This window comes from Miscanthus floridulus, chromosome 19 (assembly GCF_019320115.1).
Source record: "Miscanthus floridulus cultivar M001 chromosome 19, ASM1932011v1, whole genome shotgun sequence".
In the NCBI taxonomy this organism is placed as follows: Eukaryota; Viridiplantae; Streptophyta; class Magnoliopsida; order Poales; family Poaceae; genus Miscanthus; species Miscanthus floridulus.
In genome coordinates, this window is record NC_089598.1 from 76781677 (window position 1) to 76801333 (window position 19657).

General features: G+C 45.0%; 1 protein-coding gene across 1 annotated transcript; it reads left to right on the forward strand.

Moving 5' to 3' along the window:
• Positions 1-226: 226 nt before the first annotated feature.
• On the forward strand, positions 227-10164 carry LOC136525220 (ABC transporter G family member 42). Its single transcript, XM_066518209.1, has 21 exons — positions 227-1019; positions 1585-2116; positions 2699-2752; positions 3699-3789; positions 4865-5166; positions 5255-5536; positions 5634-5950; positions 6050-6210; positions 6300-6415; positions 6494-6650; positions 6760-6879; positions 6963-7138; positions 7253-7600; positions 7897-8187; positions 8265-8348; positions 8463-8596; positions 8720-8947; positions 9037-9208; positions 9298-9552; positions 9648-9956; positions 10027-10164. The coding sequence occupies exons 1-20, from the start codon at positions 601-603 to the stop codon at positions 9918-9920; spliced, it is 4512 nt and encodes a 1503-aa protein (XP_066374306.1). The 5' UTR covers positions 227-600; the 3' UTR covers positions 9921-9956; positions 10027-10164.
• Positions 10165-19657: the final 9493 nt, after the last annotated feature.

Sequence of the window (19657 nt, forward strand, 5' to 3'; positions counted from 1 at the left end):
CCCCGCCCCCGCGAGTCCTCGCGCCTCGGTCCCTTCCGAAAGCCAAACAGGATCGACCTGAGCGCCGCCCCCACCAACCAGACCACACAACACGCCGCATCATGCGAGTGAGTAGACGGAAGGAGGATGAAATGAATCGCACCCGTGCCGTGTCTTTCTTTTCTATCTTTTTAATAACAAAAAAACTCCAGGACACGACTCGGCCCTGGTCAGTACGGAGTAACAATAAAGAAAAAGTTCAGTTGCCTTGCCGGCTAGTCATTCCGCCGCCATTTCCCCGCGCATATAAACGGCGCGCTCCTCCTCCATCTCCCGCTCACTCCTCTCCCCCCTTTCCCTTCCAGAAACACTACTCATGCAGCTCGTGCGGCGCCACCACCAACTGCCGCACTGACGTGCTCGCAGAAGCAGCTAGCGGCCTTCGTTCACAGCTTAGCCACCAATTCAATCTCGAACTAGGTCGGGAGCTCCTAGCTGCACGGCAACACCAGCCCAGCCGTCTAGCCGACGCAGTACGTTCGACCACCACCACCTGCAGGGTGCCGGCCGGCAGACAAGAGACAGACAGACAGACGTCCTCCCTCCTATACGGAAAGCGCGATGGAGAAGGTGTGGGAGTCCGGGCGCCGGATGAGCCGGAGCATCAGCCGTGGCATGGGCATGGAGAATTGGGGCGTCGACGACGTCTTCCTGCCCCAACACGGCTCCCGGGGCGGCAGCCGTACTGGCGGCGGGCGCAGCGGCCGCGGCGGCGTCGACGACGACGAGGAGGCGCTGCGCTGGGCGGCCATCGAGCGCCTCCCCACGTACAACCGCGTGCGCACCGCCATCCTGTCCTCCTCTACCTTGGCCGACGACACCGCTGGGGATGACGACCGCAAGCCCCTGCAGCAGTTCAAGGAGGTGGACGTGCGGAAGCTGGGCGTGGGCGAGCGCCAGGAGTTCATCGAGCGCGTTTTCCGCGTCGCCGAGGAGGATAACCAGCGGTTTCTCCAGAAGCTCCGCAACCGCATCGACAGGTACGCACCAACGCTCACCGGTTACCGGCCGGGCCCCTTCTGCTTGACGCTGCCCGTTGGCATGTTATTTTTTGGCTGATAAGTCTGGTCGATGCTAATTTATTGTGAGAGAAAAACATTATACTATGACCGATAGGCCCCGGCTCGAACCAGCGAAGAGTCTATTTGTTTCCTTTTTGCCTGGTACTCCGGTGAATCACAAGTACTTTTCGACAACCACCTCAAAAACCAGACCATGCATGATGCATCCTTGCACAGTAGAGTTGACACGTTCTTTTCGTAATTACTCCAGCGTCCAGCCTACTAGATATATAGATAGATGGGCGTGCACAGCACAACAGGCCGCTGCATAGTTGGCTTGATTCCTGTGCAGGCTGCCAATACACACACCACTACGAAATATATATGCCATTCTGTTTTGGATGTGATTCCAAAACAGAAGAGGTTCAGCTTACTCCACCACGGAATCAAAGCAACAAGACCCCCCAATCATTCGCATTTCCATATAAAAACCTAATATTTTGATGAAACTTGGCTTAATTAATGATGATGCATGACGATGCAGGGTGGGCATCGAGCTGCCGACGGTGGAGGTGCGGTTCGAGCAGCTAACAGTGCAAGCCAAGTGCCACGTGGGCAGCCGGGCGCTGCCGACGCTTCTCAACACGGCGCGCAACATCGCGGAGAGCGCGCTGGGCCTGTGCGGCGTCCGGCTGGGGCGGCAGGCCACGCTCACCATCCTGAAGGACGTGTCCGGCGTCGTCCGCCCGTCCCGGATGACCCTGCTGCTGGGCCCGCCGTCGTCGGGGAAGACGACGCTGCTGCTGGCGCTGGCGGGCAAGCTGGACCCGACGCTCCGGCGGACCGGCGAGATCACCTACAACGGGTTCCGCCTCGACGAGTTCGTGCCGCAGAAGACGGCGGCGTACATCAGCCAGACGGATGTGCACGTCGGCGAGATGACGGTGAAGGAGACGCTCGACTTCTCCGCCAGGTGCCAGGGCGTCGGCACCAAGTACGATCTCATGACCGAGTTGGCCAGGAGGGAGAAGGAGGCCGGCATCCGGCCGGAGCCTGAAGTTGACCTCTTCATGAAGGTAGGGACACGGATCCATGGCAGCACATCCATTAAGAAATTGACATGAGGCTAGCTAGCAGTAGCAGCTGCAAAAAATGATTTATAGTTGCGGCGTTCAAATCATGGTCCCAACGAGTGGAGCTAGCTTCTCCTGCTCCAAACCACGGAGTCGTTCTGAGTATAGACGACACAAGCATGTTGTCTTAAATTACAGTAACTAATTTGAATTTTTTAGAGCTAATAAAAACAATAGTCTGGTCCCGGTAAGCAGGGGCGGATCCAAAGGGGGGGGGGGGGGGGGGGGGGGGGGGGGGGGCTCCAGCCCCCCCTAATGGCTTGATTTTACCACTAATCACTGTAGCAAAAACTTAATTTCACTATTAAATCTTCGTGCAAATCAACATCTCCATTGTTTTAGCCCCCCTTATCCGCCACTGCCGGTAAGTGGGACATCCACATAAATAAAGTACTCTAGTGCCTGCCATGCCAGGAAGTCTCATGATCAAAGTACACCATGCGTCCTGCTTTGAAGTCTACGTTTTGTTTGTTCACAATTCACATGTACTCACCATTTCATCATGTTTTTACTGTTATATACCAGGCCACTTCGATGGAAGGAGTGGGGAGCAGTCTCCAAACGGATTATACTCTCAGGGTAAGAAGAGTCCTATGGCCTTGTCAACTTTTTCGCTACTTCACTTTACCTTTCTGAGCTTCCATTTTCATTGGGCTTTACCGTGCACGCCGGTGGACAAAATTCGGAAGTTCTTCTTTTGACAAACCTCTATATTGAGGATTAAGCGCTTCAAAATCAGATCACTACTTTTCGGGCCAATATTATCCAGAAGATAAAAACAACCACTAAGAATTACTCACTGACGTTTCTACAACACTCCAAAGTCGTTGACAGCGCCATTGAGCCATTGACACACGGACTCTCAACGGCGGCATTTTCCTAAGCATTAGGTCGCCACCCTCAAAACACTCTTTTGTCCACATCAACAACCCCCAATGCTACTTCCACTATAACCATACATAACCTATCATCACGGAGAAAAAGGCGGCCAAGGCATCACACATATATGGCCCACACGCAAACAACATCTTTTGGATCGTAGTGCTATGATTAGTAGTTGAACAAGAAAGTATTGGAATGGGAAACGTTTTTTTCCGGGAAGAATCCGTCACCAAGTCCGGATGCATGCAGGGGGTTAGTGCAACAACCTGACCTCGTTTTGTGCCTGGTGGGGTCTTGCTGCAACAAAATCCGGATGCATGCAGGGGGTTAGTGCAACAACCTGACCTCGTGACGATGGCGCGGTGGCGTGACCGGATCAGCCCACCTTTGCGCACGCCCACGACGTGTTCGTCGAAATGCCGAGACAAAGGTTTCCACTTTTTCTAGCTTGGCTCTGGCATCTGGGGTCCACAATTTCCATGCTCAGGGAGGATGGACGTTTGGTGGAGTTTGAAAGTAAAGGGGATTTGCCAAGCCAAAGGTCGCTCTCAGGACGTTAACCGAGAGTGTACTGTCAGACGTGTGTAATTTGTCTTGACTGCGATGGGGGTGGGATGTCTGACAGGGTTGGTCTTTGGTGCAGATACTGGGGCTGGACATCTGCGCCGACACTATCGTCGGCGACCAGATGCAGCGGGGGATCTCCGGCGGCCAGAAGAAGCGCGTCACCACAGGTAAACAAACTGCTTCCCTAAGCGTTATGTCATGCTCACGACACGCTGATGTTTTTTGAGAGAAGAAAGGTGGAGCTGATATGATCGTGTCGGGTTCTTTCTGGTTTAGGCTTTACAGAATGGTGGGTGCAGATGCCCGAATAGACATTGGGTTTGGATTTATGCGAAAATTAGGATTTCTATCCTTGAACTTCTGTCATGTGCAACTGAAAGAAACTCGAGCCTGCTTGCAAGCATGCGACACTCTAGAAGACTGAAATTCAGCTAACGATACAATCCTAGTGTCACATCCTGTCGGTTCCTGCAGAAAAAAAGGCACTGTGCTTTTGTGCTGTGCCACTGAGGTCCACACACAAGGGACATCGTGCCTTTGATTGGAGTGCAGCATTTGGTAGTGTAGCATCTCGTGGTTCAGGGATTCCAGGGTTGTTGGTTGGTAACTTGTCCAAACAGTAACCACTCCTTTTCTCTTCAAGAGTACAAGCGAACGCATACTAGAATCCAATTTCCTGTTCACTTGTCCAAACACGATAGAGTTTTTTTTTTTCAAACAGGAGAGTTGCACGTCATTTCATTAAAAAGTAAGACAAAGTATAGAGGGAGATGCTATAACAACAACAACCCTTTCCCACCAAAAAAAAGGTACATAAAACAGGGTTAACAAACTCTAAAGACAAAATAAAGGAGTTTCTAGGCTACTGCTGTCTATCCTGTAGAAATGACTGCATTATAGGGTTAAATAAGTGAATGTGATTGATAGTTCTAAATTGATTAATAGTGCAGGGGACAAAATGTGACTCATAATCACTGTACGGAACTCTGATTACAGAAAATCCTAATGATGATTAGTGCGATAGCTATGCTTGTTTTGCCAATTGAAAGCATTGACAAGTGGTAAATTTCTACGTAACTCAACAGTGCAGCTACACTCTGAAGCAACTCAATGTTCAGTTCAGGGAATGATGTAGCAATGCACAAGTACCATTTCAAACCGGTTTATATGAAGCTGCACGATATTCTGAACATTTTCAGGATGCATGATGTTTGAGATAACTATGCTTATTTTGGAATGCAGGAGAGATGATTGTTGGCCCAACCAAGGTGCTATTCATGGACGAGATATCAACTGGATTGGACAGTTCCACGACATTCCAAATAGTCAAATGTCTCCAGCAGATTGTCCACTTGGGCGAGGCCACCATCCTCATGTCCCTCCTTCAGCCTGCCCCTGAGACCTTCGACCTATTCGATGACATCATCCTACTGTCAGAAGGCCAGATTGTTTACCAGGGACCCCGCGAATACGTCCTCGAGTTCTTTGAATCCTGCGGATTCTGCTGCCCCGAGCGCAAGGGCACTGCAGACTTTCTTCAGGAGGTAGCATTCAACACTTGTCTAGTAATCACATCCTCTGAAAGCTTAGTTTATGAATTGCAAGACAACCTGTTCTTTGGGTACTTTCCAGGTAACATCAAGGAAGGATCAGGAGCAGTACTGGGCTGACAAGCAGAGGCCTTACAGATACATTTCGGTGCCAGAATTTGCGCAACGGTTTAAGCGGTTCCATGCCGGGCTCCAGGTTGAGAACCACCTCTCACTTCCGTTTGACAAGAGCCGTTGCCATCAGGCTGCCCTTGTATTCTCGAAGTACTCGGTGTCAACAACAGAACTCCTCAAGGCATCCTTTGACAAGGAGTGGCTCCTCATCAAGCGCAATTCATTCGTGTACATCTTCAAGACTATACAGGTAAGAGCAAATTGTTTTGGGAGTCTCTCTCATGAAATTGTCCAAGAGTCCCACTGCTAATTGACTGACATTATTGTCTGCCATGTGAACTCTGAAGCTTATCATTATAGCCCTCATTGCATCAACGGTGTTTCTGAGAACTCACATGCACACAAGGAATCAAGATGACGGCGTTCTCTACATTGGAGCACTGCTCTTTACTCTGATTGTGAATATGTTCAATGGTTTTGCTGAGCTCTCCTTGGCCATAACAAGGTTGCCGGTGTTCTACAAGCACCGGGACCTGCTCTTCTATCCTGCTTGGGTCTTCACACTACCGAACGTCATTCTCAGAATCCCATTCTCCATTATTGAATCTGTAGCCTGGGTTCTTGTCACATATTATACCATAGGGCTTGCTCCAGAGGCCGACAGGTAAATGAAAGAGTTATCCTTTTCTTTTCTTTTCTTTTTTTCCATTTCAGGAATCAGAAGAAATTCTATAGCTGCTAATTATGTGATATCTATGTGCAGGTTTTTCAAGCACTTGCTGCTCGTGTTCTTGATCCAGCAGATGGCAGGTGGGCTTTTCAGAGCAATCGCTGGACTTTGCAGGTCCATGATCATTGCTCACACTGGTGGAGCACTATCTCTTCTTATGTTCTTTGTTCTTGGAGGTTTTCTGCTGCCAAAAGGTTCATTTCTTGTCTTCTTCCTTTTTTATTCGCACAGATCAATATTTTCTTTGCTGACTAGTTCTTCTTTGCCATCCCACTGTTAACAGCTTTCATCCCTAAATGGTGGATCTGGGGCTACTGGATTTCACCTTTAATGTATGGATACAATGCTCTAGCAGTCAATGAATTCTATGCTCCTCGGTGGATGAATAAGTTTGTAATGGTACGTTCACTACTGCATTGATTTTTCACTGCTTGACATTTTTTTTTGTTGAGAAGGTTTATGTTCTCATGTCTGTAGGACCAAAATGGTGTTCCGAAAAGACTGGGGGTAGCTATGCTTGAAGGTTCCAGCATCTTTGTTGACAAAAACTGGTACTGGATTGGAGCAGCAGGGCTCTTGGGTTTCACCATCTTCTTCAATGCCCTTTTCACACTGTCACTTATGTACCTGAACCGTAAGCGCTAAATTATTGTCTTGATTCCTTGCTTATCATCCTTAAAATAAAATCCCACCCATGATAATTTTCGTGTCAGTATCATAATCATGCATTCTTTAATTCTCAGCTCTCGGCAAGCCACAAGCTGTTATATCAGAAGAAACTGCAAAGGAAGCGGAAGGCAATGGGCATGCAAAAGGGACAATAAGAAATGGAAGCACAAAATCAAAGGACGGTAGTCATAACAGTAAGCAACTCTGACAGAAGTCATAGCTCATAAGCACATCTAAAAAAAATGACAGCTTCTAATCCGAGGTTTGGTTATTTCAGAGGAAATGAAGGAGATGAGATTGAGTGCGCGTTTGAGCAACTGTTCATCAAATGGGGTTTCACGAGTCATGTCCATTGGCAGCAATGGAGCTGCTCCGACAAGAGGAATGGTTCTTCCATTCAACCCTCTTGCCATGTCTTTTGATAATATGAACTACTATGTCGACATGCCTGCGGTGAGTTCAACTTCAATTATTCTCAGCAGTTCTTCCTGTCCCTTTTCTTACCTTCATCAATGTGCCTGTACGGTCAAATATGGAAACTGATGGAGAATTCTATTGTTTGCCCAGGAAATGAAACAGCAAGGAGTGCAGGATGACAGACTCCAATTGTTGCGTGAGGTTACAGGATCATTCAGGCCTGGAGTGCTGACAGCACTTATGGGTGTCAGTGGAGCTGGAAAGACTACTCTTATGGATGTTTTGGCTGGAAGAAAGACTGGGGGGTATATTGAAGGAGATATCAGAATTGCAGGCTATCCCAAGAACCAAGCAACATTTGCAAGGATTTCTGGATACTGCGAGCAAAATGATATACATTCTCCTCAGGTCACAGTTAGGGAGTCTTTGATATACTCTGCCTTTTTGCGTCTTCCTGGAAAGATTGGAGATCAAGAAATAACTGATGATATAAAGATTGTAAGTCATGTCTTTTTTCCTGTTGCTGACACTTTTCTTTATTTCTTTTAGTTGATTGATATCTTTGCTTGGAAGATAAAATGTCTGGTAGTAAGACGCAACAAACTAAGTAGTTTGTTTTGTTCATTGTTACTAGGACCTATTATCTAGCTCAAGGTGAAGTGTGTCTAATGTTAGAGATTTGAAAGATATGACAACAAACAGTGCCAACAATAACATCTTCTTTTCCGTTTTTAAAGTAAAACTACACATTACAATTTATCAAGCTAACATGTAACATGTCTCAATGGTTGCAGCAATTTGTGGATGAAGTTATGGAACTAGTGGAGCTCGACAATCTGAGGGATGCTTTAGTTGGGCTACCAGGAATTACAGGGCTTTCGACAGAGCAAAGAAAAAGGTTGACAATAGCTGTGGAGCTCGTTGCCAATCCATCGATCATATTCATGGATGAACCAACATCAGGGCTTGATGCAAGAGCTGCAGCAATTGTCATGAGAACAGTGCGGAACACAGTTGACACTGGACGGACAGTTGTTTGCACAATCCATCAGCCAAGCATTGACATCTTTGAGGCTTTTGATGAGGTGGCTATGAGTAATTTATAGAAGTGGTTATTGCACCTTTTCAGCAATTAAATGTTAACCTAAGTTCTTATGTGCAGTTGCTCTTGTTGAAAAGAGGAGGCCAGGTGATCTACTCTGGGAAATTGGGTCGCAACTCCCAGAAAATGGTTGAGTATTTTGAGGTACATGAAGCTCCATGTCGCACTTACATTTTTTGTTCGTCAATAAGTTTAAAACAGGAGTGAAAAACAAAAATAAAGTGAAGTTTCTAATCTTCTGTTTAATTATGCAACTAGGCAATTCCTGGAGTGCCTAAAATTAAAGATAAGTACAATCCTGCAACGTGGATGCTCGAGGTCAGTTCAGTTGCAGCTGAAGTGCGACTAAAGATGGATTTTGCTGAGTACTATAAAACATCAGATCTGTACAAGTAAGTGATAGATATGCTTTTGTAGAAAATATTCGTTTCCTATTTTCTCAGCTAGCCTGTTTTATACAATATGGTTTTGAGTTTAGTAACTAATTCCTTGGAATTCAATGGTATTGTTTACAGGCAAAACAAGGTAGTGGTGAACCAGCTGAGTCAACCAGAGCCAGGAACATCAGATCTTTATTTCCCTACAGAGTACTCGCAATCCACAATAGGACAGTTCAAAGCCTGCCTCTGGAAGCAATGGCTGACCTATTGGCGCAGCCCGGATTACAACCTTGTTAGATTTACCTTCACTTTGTTTGTTGCCTTGCTGCTCGGCTCCATTTTCTGGAGGATAGGCACCAACATGTAAATTTTCTTACTTTCTTCATCTTTGGTCGCTAGTTTCGCTAGTGCCGAACTTACGAATCTGAAAGAGTCGGTGTATTCTATTGCAGGGGAGATGCAAACAGTCTCAGGATGGTTATTGGAGCAATGTACACTGCTGTGATGTTTGTCGGCATCAACAATTGTTCAACTGTGCAGCCAATTGTTTCAATTGAGAGGACGGTCTTCTACAGAGAGAGGGCTGCTGGGATGTACTCTGCAATACCATATGCCTTGTCTCAGGTAAAGAAATATCATAGAACTATACCGAATACAGTGATAACTAAGGTGCTATCTGCTCTCCGCAGTCGCTCAAATTTTATGCTTTGCAGGTTGTCATAGAGCTACCATATGTGTTTGTGCAAACAACGTATTACACCCTCATCGTATACGCCATGATGAGCTTCCAATGGACAGCTGCCAAGTTCTTCTGGTTCTTCTTCATTTCCTACTTCTCCTTCCTCTACTTCACCTACTATGGCATGATGACTGTCTCAATCTCCCCAAACCATGAGGTTGCAGCCATCTTCGCCGCAGCTTTCTATTCTCTCTTCAATCTCTTCTCAGGCTTCTTCATTCCGAGACCGGTTAGTTGTTTCTTCATTCAGCATTCTCGTGATCCTTTTCTGTAGGATAAAAAAGAGAACTTATGTTTTTTTTTCTCTCTCTATTCTTGTTTCAGAGAATTCCCAGATGGTGGATCTGGTACTACTGGATTTGCCCATTGGCATGGACAGTGTATGGGCTCATCGTGACACAATACGGAGACCTGCAAAACTCCATCACAGTCCCTGGCGAAATCAATCCTCAGACGATTAGCTACTATGTAACAAATCATTTTGGATACCACAGGGATTTTATGCCAGTCGTTGCGCCGGTTCTCGTGCTCTTTGCAGCATTCTTCGCTTTCATGTACGCAGTCTGCATCAAGAAGTTGAACTTCCAGCAACGATAGGAACGAAGATTATGGCAGCAAAAGCTCTTGAGTTTTTTTTTTGGCGGGGGGGGGGGGGGGGGGCGCGGGGGGGGGGGGGGGGGGGGGGGGGGGGGGGGGACACTTCTTTTTCTCTTTCATTTTTGAATCCCTTTAATATATTGCAGTGTATATAGGGTGTAGCTTGGGTATTCCACACATCGCCAAATGTGGCGAGGTCTTATACAGATTTCTTCTAGCCATTTAACTGTGGAACATTGCAAGAGCATAACTATGAGAAAATTTTGTTCATGCCCAACTCATCTCACAGGGAATTTTTCGTGAAACCAACTATTTTAATGGAAATGAGTATAAGCAAAGTTTTGAAAATCGACGATTACGTCTCGCCCGCCTAGTCGCTAGGCTATGGCCTGGCGCCTGGACTAGGGGGGTAATCGCCCCTCTAGGCGGGCGGAGCGACTAGGCGGAGCTAGGCGGCGACTCGGAGGGCGCCCAGGAGCCCTAGGCGGCGCGGAATCGAGCTAGGCGGGCGACGCGGGCCATCGCGCGCGAAAGAATGGCTCCGCGGGCGAGCGCGCGCGCGCAGAGTTCCAGGCGCGGGAAAAAGCCGCGCGCTGCTGCGCTGGAGAAGGAGAAGGGGGAGAAGGGGAGAGAAAGTCATACTCGCCTCGACCTTGACCTCTGCCGGGAAGCAGGTCCCGCCGGCTGCGCTGCTCGCCTGGACGCAGATCCCGCCGGCGAGCCTCCTCCCCGCCTGGCAAGACCCGCCGGCGACGCTGCTCCCCACCGATCTCCTTCCTCCTCGACGAGCTCATCCCCGCGGGTCGTGCTCCTCCCCGCCGGGAAGCAGGTCCCGCCGGCTACGCTGCTCGCCTGGAAGCAGATCCCGCCGGCAAGCCTCCTCCCCGCCTGGCAAGACCCGCCGGCGACGCCGCTCCCCGCCGGTCTCCTTCCTCCTCGACGAGCTCGTCCCTGCGGGTCGTGCTCCTCCTCGCCGGTCTCTTTGTCTTCGTTGCCAGAAGCTCCTCCCCGCCGGTCTCCTCCCAAGGTCTGTATGTCCTCCTCCCCTGCTCGCCTGTTTCCTTCCCCTGCTTTGTCTGTTTGCAAACATATACAGCCGGTCTCCTCTGTTTCCTTTCCCTGCAGTTGTTCCTTTTCCCAATTGCATCTAAAAGTGTTTGCAAACATATACAGCCGGTCTCCTCTGTTCCTATTTTTTGTATCACTTGTATTGATGCCCAATTGCATCTAAAAGTGTTGTCCACTTCTATTGCAGCAGTGCTGCAGGAAATTCAGTGACTAGTAGTCTATCAACTGCAACTAAGGACAAAGGACCTAAGGTATGTCTACTGGTCCTTCCCTATTTTTTATCTAAATTATTCATGATTTGTGCTATAAATGTATATATTATATATTGATATATAAATATAAATTGGCAAAACGCCTAGCATCGCCTAGGCTAGCCTAGGCTGGACTAGTCGCTAGGTTAAGGGTCATCGCCTAGATTTCGCCTAGCGCCTAGCAAAACTTTGAGTATAAGGCTCTGTAAAAAGCGGAAATTGTTTTTGTTGTTTGATATGATACACTGTACTCTAAAAACAAGGGCAAGTACGTATTTATAGTAAGCATGTTAAACAGTAGAGGATAAACTTGCTGTATTTGGTATTTCAGGAAAGGTCTTCTCCTTGTTGGCGTACTTGTGCTTCTCTATCTCTTGCTAAACTTGGAGAAATTGTTAAGCCTCTCACCATGAATGAATTTGCATGTGTTACCTGTGGAATATAAATGATGAATTTGATCAGAGCATCAGATCTAGACCATCTCCTCACTCCCAAATCCTAAGCCAAAACATCGGCTGTAACTCCAGCATAGGACGAGCGACAGCAGCCTAGCACGCTTTGGTCTTGGGCTCTCGCACGTGGACGCGCACGAGGCGCAGACAACCGGGTCAAAAGGCACGTGCAAGGTGGAAGCAGATATATGGCTGGAGCCTGGAGATGGCGGCACTAGGGTTAAGGCTGGGAGCCTGGCGGCAGGCGGAGGATTAGATATGATCCGAACTTGTGATTACGAGATTGGTTGTGAGTTAATTTTCAATTCTATCTTTTATTGTAAAAAAATCTTTAAAAAAATTGATTAGGTTACATTCTAAATTGCTTATACTACCACAGTCTACAGCCTTACATGATCTGTATCTATCTATACTTAATATTAAACTAACAATGGTTTGTTTCTTCGTTTTGGTCTGTCGTGGCGTCCGCTCCATCTGAGTTACTGCGTGCGTCCGTAACTCCGAGTGCACGAGCTTCACGTGCGCCGAGTGCGTGAGTAGTTTCCGGTTTTTTTTTTTTTTTTTTTTTTTTTTTTTTTTTTTTTTTCCCGAAGCATGTGAGTCGTTTCCCTAAATTTCGGTCTTTCCCGCCATTTTCTTTCCGCATCCATCGAGCCTCTAGGTTCTTACACTGTCTTCAACAACCACGAACTAAAATACGACCCATTCATTATTTAGGTAGCGCTACAGACAAATAGTTTAATAACTATTTTTATCTTCTCCAACAACAAGACCCAAAAGACAATCCTTTCTGTAAATGGGTCTCCAGAAGAGAGGATACTCAGATTGGGTTATGCCTCTCCTAGCATCTAAAATGGGTCTTCCATATAGATACTCTGTTGGAGGCTATATGTATTGTGTTGGAGATTCATTTTGGGTTTGGGTTCCGCAATGGGTCTTCATTTGGAGACAACCTTATTTGTTATGGTTTTGTGTTTGCATCTGATTTTGGTTATTTTTTTTTGTTTTTGTGTTTGTTTCCATAAATGTAAAAAATAAAAGCAATCATTATGGGTTTTGAACTCTTCACCCTTCTATATAAAATAAAATTTTCCACCACCTAGTTATTGATGCAATTTTGATGATTATTAAGAACAAACCTTATCTTAGTAGAACTTGGTTTAGCTGTGTCACGGTCCTTGAGGTAACTAGAGGGTTTTGTCAGCGTGACATGAGCTGCCTCAAGTAGAGAAGGGAGGAAGAAGACAATAGAGATAAGTCAATGTTCTGCTCATCTACTTTTTAGCCGGTTTATGCTTATTTCGGTTTATTCTCCCTCATAGAAACACTATTGAATCAGTCGAAATCAGTCGAAATACCACCGGCAGAACTGGGTGAGAGTAATTAGTTTGTTCATGACCAATACCTCCTTAGGCAACACACATATGTACATACAGCACTACTAGAGAACGTAGACTCATCACTGTCGATTTCTTAAAAACTGGCTCCCGACTTATCATTGCTGGTTTTTGGCTAAAACCAACAGTAATAGGACCAACCGACATCGATATTCGGCTCATCATTGTCGGTTCATATCACTGTAGGTTTTAGCTAAGAACCGACAGTGATATTGGGTCATCACTGCCGGTTCCAGCCACGAACCGACAGTGATATGCTGCTCAAAAAACTTCATAACTTTCTCATCTGATGTCTAATGAAGACAAACTTTATACCAAAGTTGTAGTACTCGACGAGATCTACAACTTTGTAGTTGAAACTTTTTTTGATTTGAGATCATTTTGATGTCTAAATATACACCACAAGATTTTATAAAGTTAATACCAAAGAAGTCCATGCTATATAGTCACAAGTGAGTGTATAGTGGTAGTTAAGGATTGGGATGGAGAAGCGACCAAAACAAAAATTGTACATCTTGAAAAGTTATGCAACTTTGTAGTTCACAATCTTTTTATTTAAAGTTGTTATGATGTCTCTCCATGATTCGGAAGATTTTATAGAAGTTAATATCAAAAGAATCTATATGTTCTATAGTCACAAGTGAGTGATGGTAGTTAAGGATCTTGAATGGAGAAGCGACCAAAATAAGTGAGTGTTTTGGCCGAATTCTTCACATAATAATGATTTTACCTTTATTTTCTTCTTTTTCCAATAAATATTGAATACCCTTGAATCACAATGGGCCCGTCCCCACGCTTGGAAAGGGCTCTGGTATATATAAGGAAACATCGGTGTGAGGAAAACCTATAATGTTTTCTATATCGAACTAAATAAACAGTGCTCTTTTATTTTATTCTTGCAAAGTTGCTTGTTGGAACATTAAAATATATGCTTGTGACTTAGTCTCTCTATTTCAAATTATATAACATTTTGGCTTTTCTATATATATATATATATATATATATATATATATATTGCTATGTATTTAGATATACACTATGTCTAAATGCATAGTAAAAATAATGTATCTAGAGAAGACAACGTCTTATAATTTGGAATGGAGGGAGTACAATATAAACACCATCTTGTTTGAATTATAAATGAATAGTTTTTTTCTTGACTTTGTAGTGCCTTTGATTTTTTCCCCCAAATATAAGTAAATAGAACAATATATATGGACCCAAAAGGCCAATTCTCAGTCAAGTCACATTATTTGGCTTTGATCCACCGAGATGTTCCAAACCTAAACAAAATCATATGGAAAACAAAGGCCCCACTAAAGATAGAGATTAATATGTGGTACCTTTGGAGGGGATTTATATTAACAAAAGATAACTTAGCAAAATGCAATTGGCAAGGGCGTGAGAAGTGTTGCTTTTGTCACAAAAATGAGATAGTTAAGCACCTTTTCTTTGAATGCCGCTTTGCACTGGTAATTTGGGGATGCATACAAGTTGTGTTAAATCTCCCCCAACCTCGTAGTATTCTTCATCTTTTTGGGAGTTGGCTTCGAGGGTTTCACAAGGATCTCAAACCAATAATTATGTTGGGTGTAGCAGCTACTTGTTAGTCGATTTGGTTTTGTGGAAATGATTTAGTTTTTGAGAAAAAAAACTTGATTATTCTCCCTTGAAGGTGTTTTATTCGGCAATCCATTGCTTATGTACATGGATTATCCTCGACAAGCCCTACGCATGGGCTTTGGTGTTGAAGGTATCGCAACAATTGATGCAAGCGGCTACGACGTTTTTCTTCCTGGCACATGGGTGGCAATCTAGTCTTATAATTGGTGGCCATTATTAGAGTGTGTCAGGTTATTTTTCTCTTAGGCTTTGTATTTAGGCAAAAGCCCTAACTGAATTCACTTTTGTTGTACCTCCTGGGTGGAATAACGTTAAATTAATAAAATCCCTCATACAAAAACAATATATATGCACTTTTTTTATATCATATTTGCAACTGAGTTTTACAATAATTGTGATTTAGCTCCTTCCCCTATGGCTCAGTATGATAATAGGAGTAGCTAGAAAAATATGATATTCTCGTGAAGCGCGCCAAATTTTCTAGTTTAATAGATTGGTTTGCATAGTCAACTAGTAGTACTAGAGTCGACGACTGGAGATTGCACGAGGTCAGTGCTCTTCTTTTTGTATTCGTTTCTTACACTTGCATGGGCGTGTCACAGGGGACTATTGGAGCTGTCAGCCGAGCCGTGGTCGTTCGCCTCGTCTGCGCCTACGACTACGAGACTGACGTCGCTCGAGCGTTTGCAGGCGGGGAGTCCCCTGCGTGCGTCCAAGCTGGAGGGCTTTGGATCATCGCGTTGTCCACGCGTCGGCCATCGGAAGCAGGTCAGCCGTTCTTGATGTCGTTGTGAGAGCAACGACCATTGGCTTAGAGTTGAGACCACCACAGTACGGCTCTGTCCTTCTCGACGATGTGGCACTCCGACTCCGAATTGGGTACATATACAAGTACCGGCGATTTGATAGATGCATATGTTTCGATAATGTGCTTTAAACGAGGCTTAGTCTGCTAGTCGAATTCCATCTAGGACCCCCGCCATCGGCCCATCCCATCCATAAATAGACGCTTACCTTCTAGGGAGAACACGATTTAATAGCTGATCGTAGGAGCTTCGAGCATATTGCCGAGCACACGTGTCGCTTACCGGCACGATCGAGGAGGGGGCTGCATGGAGCTTCTCCCTGACGATGTGCTTGCGGACGTGCTCCAACGTGTCGCGCCACGAGGCCTCGCCATGTCTCGCTGCGTTTTGTTTCGACAATTGTTAATATCAATCATAAATCATTAATATATATTCTACATATACATTTAACTTCATCACCAAACATAGGTATAATGTTTTAAACTAATGAATTACACAAGTTTCGGTAAATAGGTGAATGCAGGAGGATTTATCTAAAAAAAACAGCTCCCGGAACAACCGTCATATACATTCTAAATAAGCAAACCAACATCAACAAGTAATTCAACCCGCGAAACCTATAAAAGCCGACTCAAGATGGAGCCCAGGCCCCACCACCAGAGGGGAGGCCCACCTGGCATGATAGTGGGCCGCCCGGCCTAATGGTGAGGCTACTCGGCCCATTATGGTGGCCCCTCGCCCTCCGCTGCCTCGTACGCCTTCCTAAGATCTGGACCCTTGATTTAAGGTGGTTTTAAGTCGGTTTATCCAACGGTGATCAAGAAACGTGGCGTGGATCGATGACGTGGCGTTTCCTTGCTCTCTACTCCATCCCCTATAAAAGGACCCCCATCCCTCCTCCAGAAGACACACAGAGCTTCATTATTTCATACACATTATATGTAGTGTCCCTCTAGGTGCCTCTCATCTAGTTGTAGTATAGAAAATAGGGAGAGAGGAGAGGAGAGAGATATGAGGAGGAGACGGCCTATCGGATTCTCTTTGACTTTGTACCTCGACGGATCTAGCTCATCATTGGGTGGCATCCAGGTTATTCTATTGGTATTTTTAAGTTCTCTAGTTAATTAAATTCAGCCCTTGCTTTATTTTACTTACGGGAACTCCGCTTGCATTGAGTGCTCAAGTCTTAAGATCTAGATTAGAGTAGTAACCATTAGCGTAGACATGATGTCTAGGCTAGTGTTTACCTGACCTTGCACCCAATCTCACGGTTAGTTGTGGTAGCCCTAGAGGTGACAGCTCTGTCAGACCTTTGTAATCCACCATGTTTAGATTGGTGTTTCGTAGAGCTTAGGCAGCCTTTCCCTAACTACTCTTTCTCATCTCCTTCGAGAGTTGAAAAGGTACTGTTGCTCCAAAGTAAGTAAGTAAAGTAAGTCTGATCTTTAGTTATCTAGTTTAAGCCATAGAAAACCCCTCTCTACCCACAAAAATACTTTTCTATTTTTATCCTTAGACGACCTTGATCCTTACTAGAACACTTCGCGTTTCCTGTGGATAAATACGATATTATGGAATACTCCCGGATGAAAGCTATAGCGGTATCCGTGCGCTTGCGGATTTTTCTGTGTCCGTTAACAAATACCAACAAGCTTTCTAGCGCCGTTGTCAGGGAATGGTAGCTGTGCTAGTTTAGAATCAAGTTTCTCCGTATATCCCTTTACCTTTTTTAACCACCCCCTATCACATGGATTCCACACCTATCATTCAACTTTCGGTTCCGAAGTGCGAATTATTGGAGCCTCCACCATCTTTGCACCCTATTCTTACTGATGGCTATGAGCTTCGTCTTACTTTCATAGCCATGGTTCGGGAGCAATCCTTCTCTAGGCTAGAAGACGAAAATCCTTACACCCACCTTAGGGAATTTGAGCAATTGTGTTCTTGCCTAACTATTGCTAGTATGACACAAGAGACCATCAAATGGAAATTTTTTCCGTTCTCCCTTTTGGGTAGAGCGAAACAATAGTATGCTCATACCGTAAGAGCAAATGGAAATTGGGATGAACTTCGAGACAAATTTTGTCTTGTTTTCTTTCCACTTTCTCGAATTGCCGCTCTGCAATTAGAAGTACTTACCTTTCAATAGAAGGAGAAGGAAACATTAGGAACAACCTGGGCTAGGTTCATGAGCCTTTTTTAACTCTGGTCCAAACCTTTCCTTGCCTGACCATGTCCTTTTACAATACTTCCATATTGGTCTTAGTAAGGAAGCTGCTCTCCACCTCGAAATATCTTCAGGAGGTTCGTTCTCGCATAAAACCTTTAGTAAAGGGAAAGCCATTCTTGAAAAAATCCTTGAAAATACCCCCTTCACTGGTTTTTTTAACAAGTATCCTGAAGAAGAAGTCAAGCCAAGCTCCAACCAACAAGAGGAGGCACACGCAACCGGATCCAAATATGAAATTCCTTCAAATCCTAGTCATGATTTGCTTGTCAAAGAACCTCCCATTGAGGGAACACACCACACCTTATAGGATGATGAACCTCATCCTTCTAGGTTCCCCTTTGTAATTGAGGAAGATCTCTTTCAAGATTTTTATAATGCCTCAACGTTACCAGTTCAAGTGAAGCATCTAGCACATTTTGTGTTATCAGAGGATGACGATGGTCCACACAATGAGTCTTTCCAAATGGAACACGTTGAAGGACTTTCGGCCATCATGAGCCATGAGTGGTTGGCAGAAACAGAGTTATCCACTGAGGTAGCCTGAATCATGCCCCCTCAGATGTTCTAACTTGCATCCTAAAGAAAACCATAGAGGCTCACTATAGTCCTACCGTTGGGGTGAATGTTATTTCAAAGGCTTTGGCTGAAAAACTTTGCCCCAACGAGTCCTTTATCCCATCTCATAAGCTTTTAAGAATTCATTGTGCAGTTACTCTTCAAAGTTATGGGTCTTAAGGACTATTCCTTTGCGCATAAGAGGCTCCGAGTACCGTCTAGATTTTCACATCTATGACATCTCGGATATGTCCCTCTTAATTGGTGTACCTTTAGGGACACTCTTTCACAAAAAGACCAAAACAAGGTCTCTTGAATTTAAAGCTAGGAAATTCTCCTATCATCGTTTCGATTGCTCGCTCAAATAACACGATAGTAGAACCCAAGCCCAAACAAGACCCTATTGAAGACATCTTAATGGCATCTCTAGAAGATATGGCCCAACCAGCTCTCGACGATGAACACTTCATACAAGAAGAGGAGGAGCTGGAAGAACTTGTTGAACTAGATCAAACGGAGGTGCCATCATAACCCTTAATTGAGCTAAAATCCCTACATTCTGGCTTAAAATATGTCTTTCTTAATAACAACCGAGAAACTCCTGTCATCATCAGCGACAAGCTTTCCCAAGAAGAAACCCATAAACTTGTCGTTGTTCTAGAAAGACATAAATCAGCCATAGGCTACTCACTCTAAGACCTCAAGGGGATTAGTCCCACTCTTTACACTCATCGTATCCCTATCGATCCTGATTCTTCGCCATCGAGGGAACCACAACGGAGGCTTAACAATGCTATACGAGAAGTTGTTAAGAGGTCCTTAAGATTTTGCACGCTGGGATTATTTATCCCGTGCCATATAGCGAGTGGTTAGTCCTATCCAAGTTGTGCCAAAGAAAGGAGGAATGATGGTCGTTAGGAATGAGAAGAACAAACTCATTCCTCAACGAACTGTCACCGGGTGACGGATGTGCATTGACTAACGGAAACTTAACAAGGCCACTAAGAAGGATCACTTCTTGTTGCCATTCGTTAACGAAATGTTAGAACGCCTGGCGAACCATTCCTTCTTTTGTTTCCTTGATGAGTATTTCGGATATCACCAAATCCCTATACCCTGATGATCAAAGTAAGACCACTTTCACATGGCCATATGGAACTTACACTTACTGACGAATGTCGTTCAGGTTATGCAATGCTCCAGCATCTTTCCAAGGGTGCATGATGTCTATTTTCTCCAATATGATTAAGAAAATCATGGAGGTGTTCATGGATGACTTTATCGTCTATGGCAAAACCTTCATTGATTGTTTGGATAATTTATACAAAGTTTTACAATGGTGTGAAGAAAAGCAC